The following is a 6,749-nucleotide window of genomic DNA, read 5'->3' on the forward strand; positions in this document are numbered from 1 at the left end:
GTGAGGCCACTTTCCCACCAGGCACAATCTCGCTGGGAGCACAGAAACCCCACGCTTGCACATGCCATCAGCACGGGAACTCACCCCAGCTTTCCTCGGGACGTCCCTCCCTCAGGCAGCCCGCTCTCCAGCGGCCCGCGTCCTTGATGAGCACATGAACACGGCGCATGCGGCCGTGCCGCCCCTCCTGCTCCCCGAAGCCTCCGGTGGTGAGGATCACGTGGGGTTCGATCAGGACACAGCGGTGGCCGTAACGCCTCAGGCCGGAGCTTCCGGAGCGCAGTGCGCATGCTGCTGCGGGGATGGTCCCAGCCGGCCCCACAGGCCCGTCCCGAGGAGCTGTGAGCCAAAGAGACCCCAGAACTCAGGCACAAGATCCCAGTGCACGTTCCGAATGCGGATTCGGCAGCTTCTTGAGGAGGAGTTGTGGAGCACGTGACCAGCCTAACCCTGGAAACGAAGCCGTAGGGAACTGCCACCGCCTCAACCGCTGCTCCCTGCTCCGGCAGCTCCTGGCACAGCGCCGGGGCTGCCTTAATGGGGTGCAGGCCAGCCTGGCCCAGAGAGCAACATCCGGAACCGTGGCAGTACAACAGGGATCCCCATGGTACCTTGAGAGGGAACCTTCCCACGGAGGCAGATCTGGCTCCAAAAGCAGCAAGGAACAGCTGGAAGGACAGGACAGTCCCGAGAGCCAGGTATGGAGGCAGTGGGAATCCACTGGAAAGGGAGAGTCTGCGGGATCCCAGAAGCAGAGGCCAGGAAGCCTGGCACTGCAAGCGCCGCGCAGGGCCCCGTGCGAGCAGAGGGAAGAGCCGTGCGGGCTCCGGGGTTCATCAGCTGCAGTGTTAAACTCATCGGAACCCCCAGGTGAGGCCGCAGCCCCAGCCGCACCACAGACAGCAAAACCAGCGCCAGAGGGTGGAGAAAGCCACTCCGATGGCAGTATCCCACCTGCTCCTCCAGGGCTTTACTGTCCCCTACCTGCGTGAGACAGCAGAACACGACGAAAACCCGTCAGTACATACCTGTCACAGTGGGCAGCAACGGAGTCCAGGAAGGCTCCATCCCCCTTGACGCAGCCAGGACGAGATAGTGAGCACATTTCAGATGCCATTCCTGCAGTGTGCCCCAAGACAAACAAACAACCCCCTCAATCGCAGAGCAAGCAGCAGGAGCTCAGCGTGTCCAAGGTCGGACAGCCCCCAAACCAACACCAGGCCAAAGCTGAGCCTGAGAACGAGCATGTGTTTAACAACCCTCCTCAGCCCACCCAGCCTACCTGCAGTTCAGGGATTTTCCGAGCAAGCAGCTGTGCCTGCCCTCGGACTGAACAGTCACGGACAGGTTTCCCATCCATGAGCCCGGACAGCTGCTCCGTGAACTCACACGAGCTCCTGCCTGGAGCGTGCTGCGGCAAGGGGTCCCGCAGCGTCACCCCCCGGGCGCGAGGGACTGTACGGGGCTGGCGACCAGCCTCCCTTGCCACTTCCCAGTCGGGATCACAGGAAAGAGCGAGGGCTGTATACCAGGGGGATTAGGTTTCTTGAGGGCAGGGAATACCAGGGACCCCAAAGAAACGCAGCCGGTGCTGGCTGGTCACACACAAACACAGTTTCCAGGAACCACCAGCACAGGGAGCATACAGGGCCAGCAGCAGCACTGTGGTCCATGTCCATGGGACCCGGGAACTGGGCACGCTCATTCCCATGGGGTGGGACACATTCAGCCAATCACGTGACCAGGAGGCACAAACACGCATCTAAACGGCACAAGAACCCACAGTATGGGCATCATCCCCCGCCTCCTGCCAGAACTAACAAGCGTCTCTTCCAAAGTGCTACTCAAAATCCCTGTACATACTGAAAACGAGTGAATCCACGGCTGGTCCCCAGGGAAATGATTCAAAAAGCACCGAGCATGGGTTTTACCCTCTGAACCAGCTCAATCCACCTCGTCCCAGCAGGACCTGATCTTGCTTTCTCTCAAAGCCTCACAGTGTAATTCATCAGACCTCACTCCTGCGCACACTTCCAAGCTCTGACCTGGGCATGTGGCAACCCCCCTAAGGGAAAGCGGAAAGCCTGGGAATGGCCTTGGCCTACAGCCCCTGTTGGAGACGTTCCCACATCACGGCGCAGATCACCAGCGCCCCTCAGCCATCACGTCCCGTCACGGGGCAGAGCGCACCCAGCCATTCCCTGCTGCGGGCTGTTAACATTCCTAGAGGGAATGGCAAAGAGACCCACAAAACCGAGAGGGCACCTCCCGAGTACCCTGTGGGACACTGACCTCGGAGCTACCCAGTGCCTTTCACTCACGGTCTCACTCCAGTCACCACCTCTGCCAGCCGTTACCACGCCAACGGCAAGGAACAGCCATCCTGAATTTCAGTCAGTGCTACGGGAGCGGCTGCCCAATGTCAGGGCAAAGCACAACCGCGAGGACTGGCCTGCGCCCAGCAACAACAGACAGTAACAGCCTTCGGAAACGCTGGAGCGGGACAAGCGCATCCACCTGCCCCGGGACGCGCCTACCCTTCGCAGTCAGCTCACTTCAGGTGCTTCCATGTACCCCGCAACCCCCGAGGGATTTCTCTTTCATGGATATAAACCCTGCTGAGCCCAGGTAAAGTTTTAGCATCTGCATCACCTGTTTACCAGCAGCTGCTTCGCTCAGCTACAACTGTCCCCCTGGTCACAGAGCTTCCGGTAGAGCTTCCCACGGGCTCGGCGTTAACCCAGGCTGAGTCACGCCCCGTCTGCCTGGCGAAGGCCTCAGCAGCCCCCAGACTGTCCCGTGGCCGCAGGAAGCTGCCGACCCCGGATGGCAGCAACGCGAGGTCGCTGGTGTGGAGAGCAACGGGGGGTACCTCATACTCATCAAAAGGCTCCAGAGCCTGCACCCTCTGCTGCTCAGCCTGTGGGGTACAGCAGGTGAAGAACTCGTTCATGTCCATGACACTGCACTCCGTCCAGCCCTGAAACGAGAATGCCTCAGAATCAGCACTTCCGGAAGGACTCGTTTCCCACTAGAAACAAAGACCTGGCACTAAACACCCGCAGGAGCCTTCAGGACTGTGGCTGTTCCACGAGCAGCCCAGACACACTGCGGGCAGTTCCCTTACCTGAGCAGCTCTTAGGAACTTCATTTATTCCATCAGAGGTCCCAGAGGGACCCATCCTGCCCTAATCCCAACCCCGAGAGAGGCTGCAGCTGGCTGGAAGGACCTTCCAGTGACTACAGTCATGCTACCGGGGACGGCCGTGTCTCAGCCCGTCGGCTTCCACGCCAACTGACGCAGCCACTGAGTTCCAGAATGACAGCGCATTCCAGCCTTCACCAGGCAAATCCCACCTCGCGCACGCCCCAGAGCTGCAGGGACCCACCTTCGCAAGAAAGCGCCTGCGCTGCGCCTCGCTGTCGGGGTACTGCGCCAAAGACCGAAGCGTGGAGTTGAGCTGGCTAAAATGCTGCTGCATGACACGGCCAAAGGGGTCCTGCGGGCACGTCTGCTCGTACAGCAGGAAGCACGCCCGAGGGAAGCGCTCCGCTGCCCACCGAATCACGGCATCCGACCTGCCGGGCACATTGCAGGGACACATCCCGTAGCTGAGGGCCCACCCGTCCCGCAGCACATGCCGTAAAAACCATCCAACATGCTACCAGGGCACCCTGGCAGAGATGACACACCACGGAGAACCCCGTGCTGGGAACTCGGGGGCATCTCCAACCCCCTCTGTGCAGAGAATTCAGGGATGAGAGGAACAAAAAGCTCAAGTTCAGAGGGTTTTCCCCTTTTTCCCCTCCCTTTTAGGAGGCCCTGGGGACATCAATCACCCCATCCCCTCTCCAGCCCCCCACAGGAGCCCTGGGCTGTAGCGCTGGGGCAGGGGGTCCCCCAATCCCAGGTGACGCAAAGGCCGCCCGTTCCCCTCACGTCACCCCGCGCTGAGTGGGTCGCCCCACTGACCTGCTGCTGTCCATGTAGGCGAGCACCACCTCTGCTACGAGGAGCGTGGGGACTCCAGGCTCCAGTCCTGCCTCCGCCAGGGCTCTCTCCAGCTCAGGCAGCTCCGAGAGATCCGCTCCCAGTAACTTATAATCCTCCCCAGCAAAGGCAACGAGTCCTGGGAAACAAGAAGGGCAAAGGCTCACCACTGCGCTGCTCTGATTCTGGGGCCAGAGGGGCAAGCGGGGGGCAGCCAAACAGGCCACCACTGACGAGGCTGTGCCCATCGGCTCCGCTCCGCTGGGGTCAAGACTGGAGCCGTAAAGCAGGCGGGGCTCAGTGTCAAGCACGGCTCCAGAACGGCGCTATCCCCACCGTTAACGGCAGCTCCACCTGCGGATTCCTCACTGAACGCCCCCGTTTCTGTAAGATTCCAGCAGTTTTACAGAACCACATCCCAGCCACACCTCAAGGGTTCCTGCTCACAGACCTTCCGGTTCAGGCCACGGTGTGCCTCTGCTGGGACAGAAGCTGCATGGGTTTCCTCAGGGGTTTGGGGCTGGTTTCCTTGTTAAACAGACACATTTCCGTAAAGCGGCCCCGAGTCCCGAAGCGGCACAGGCCAGGTCCCTGTGAGCACCGGGACTAGTCCACCGATCACGGTTCCTGGCACTGAGCTGCAGGTTGGGATTCACAGGCATTGTCCTGGCACACCTCTGGGCTCCACAGCACCCCAGGCTACGGCTTGCTGGGCCATTTAACCAAACCCCAACCATAAACAAACCTCCTCTACGTCCCCGCAGCACTGCAATCCAGCAATTACACCCCAGAGCTGCTAACCCACCCTGGTCCCAAAGGCATCCATCACTGGCGGCACACCGGCCTTCCTCGAGCCCATCCCAGCATTCCCAATCATTTCTACCAGGAACTACCTTGTCCATCCACCATCTCCTCCCCTCTGGGAACAGAGCCCAGGACACCCCCAGCCCCTGACACCCGCCCTTCGGCTGAGGTACTCGAAGACCATTGGTGTGAGCACAATTCCTCACCACGGGATGCTGCCGGTATGGAACACGTGACAGATCCCAGGAACTGGAACAAGCTCAGGAAGGGCTACTCACAGAGCCTTGTTCCATCACCCAGGGGAGCCAGGGACTTGCTCTGCACCCACCTCTGCAGCTGGCTCCCACCCGCATTTAAACGGATCCTTACAGTCCGACCCTGTTAGTGACACCGCAAGGACACCCTTAACACCGCAGGGACACCGTCTCTCCTACCCAGGAATTACAGGGTAAGGGACAGGGAAAGGGGCCTCTGCAGGCCGGCTGGTCCCATTCCCTGCTCAAGGCAGTTCCCTGTGTGAGGCTGCTCAAGGCTCTGTCCAGTCAAGCTCCATCTACCTCCAATGCTGGAGCTTCCACCCCCTTTCCTGGGCAGTCTGCTCCCATTTTTAACTATCCACATGGCAGAAAAAAACAATCCATCAGACGTTACTGAATTCCCTTTGTTCCAATTTGCAGCCATCGATCCTGGACTGCTGCGTGCCTGCAAGGAAAGTCCGGCTCCATCTTTTCTACGTTCTCCCATAAGTGGTTGAAGGCTGCAGCAAGGCTCATCTCCACCCCTGCCAACCCCCTCTCAAGGCTGAGCAAAGACGGCTCTCCCAGCCTTCCCCCTCCATCGCGTGCTCCATCCCTTTATCCTTTCCAGGCCTCTCTGGCTGCAGCCAGCGCTGTCCGTGGGGGGCGAGATGGACATCGCGCTTCAGAACCGAAGGTGGTTGGACACAAGCTGCTCCTCAAACCCGCTCAGCAGCCACTCACCTTCCTGTCACTCCCCAGTGCCTCCAAAAGATTTACGTGTTCTGAACTTTTCCAGAAGGTGATCGTGGCTTTTCAGCTACAGCTTGGCAGCTGCCACCCCCCCTCACCTTCTAAAGGCCGAAGCTGCATTTCCTGCATCCAGGAAAGCTGCTGTGAGTATCATACCTGACCCTTCCTCCCCGACGGTGCCCACCAGCACTGACAGCTCCCTCGTCCTTCTGATCAGAGTGGCCTTCTGACATGCCACGTCTGGGAAATCCACCTCGTACACCACAGTGCGATGCAGGAGACCCACGTCCTTCAGACGGAAGTACAAGGAGTCGAAGCCAGCCCCTAAAGAGAGGATCTGCAGGGAAAGGCCCGGAGAAGGTTATGCGCAACTGCAGCAGCACCTACAGGGGAGAACACTCCGTAACAGCATCGCAGGGACGGAATCAGGCAAGGCGCTGCAGGAGGTACAGTTCTGCGCAGGTATCGCCCCCCCCGGGATTTCTGTCAGTGACAAGCAGACAGCCACAGCAGTGCCACACAGAGTCTCCGTGCTCTGCCAGGAAAGGATCGCAGCAGACGCACCAATGCTACGGCAGTGTCCAGATGCCAAAAACCCTCTTCACACCTCCAGGTATGGCTGGCGGCTGCCAGCCCATGCAGACAAGGAAAACGCACCTGAGCCCGAGGGCAGCCTTGGGTCCGTAGCAGGAAGTCGCGAACACAGTGATCCACAGCTCGGGCGCGGATGTAATAGCCCCTGTGGAGCGAAATCCTGTTGCAATCACGGCCCAATCACGCCTGGTTTCCCTGAATGAGCTCCTTCGGCAGTTCCCACTCACCCGGACTGGTTTAACACCTCGTACTGCGTCGACCCCACAACCCCATCAGCATGGAACCCCGTTCACCTACACACTGAAGTCCTGGCATGTGGGCCCCGCCAAGCTGCAGAGCCCCGCCGGGCAGGCATCGCTGGCCCAAAGGGT

At 60.0% G+C, this 6,749-nt stretch overlaps 1 protein-coding gene across 1 annotated transcript; it reads right to left on the minus strand.

Moving 5' to 3' along the window:
• Positions 1-84: 84 nt before the first annotated feature.
• On the minus strand, positions 85-6,523 carry LOC104510496 (tRNA wybutosine-synthesizing protein 4-like; the record flags this gene model as incomplete). Its single annotated transcript, XM_010152761.1, has 7 exons — positions 85-339; positions 1,029-1,119; positions 2,873-2,980; positions 3,390-3,579; positions 3,974-4,130; positions 5,941-6,121; positions 6,442-6,523. Coding segments are annotated over 7 exons (1,064 nt in total), but the record flags the coding sequence as incomplete, so codon positions are not given.
• Positions 6,524-6,749: the final 226 nt, after the last annotated feature.

Source organism: Eurypyga helias, unplaced genomic scaffold (assembly GCF_000690775.1).
Source record: "Eurypyga helias isolate BGI_N326 unplaced genomic scaffold, ASM69077v1 scaffold24135, whole genome shotgun sequence".
NCBI classification, from domain to species: Eukaryota; Metazoa; Chordata; class Aves; order Eurypygiformes; family Eurypygidae; genus Eurypyga; species Eurypyga helias.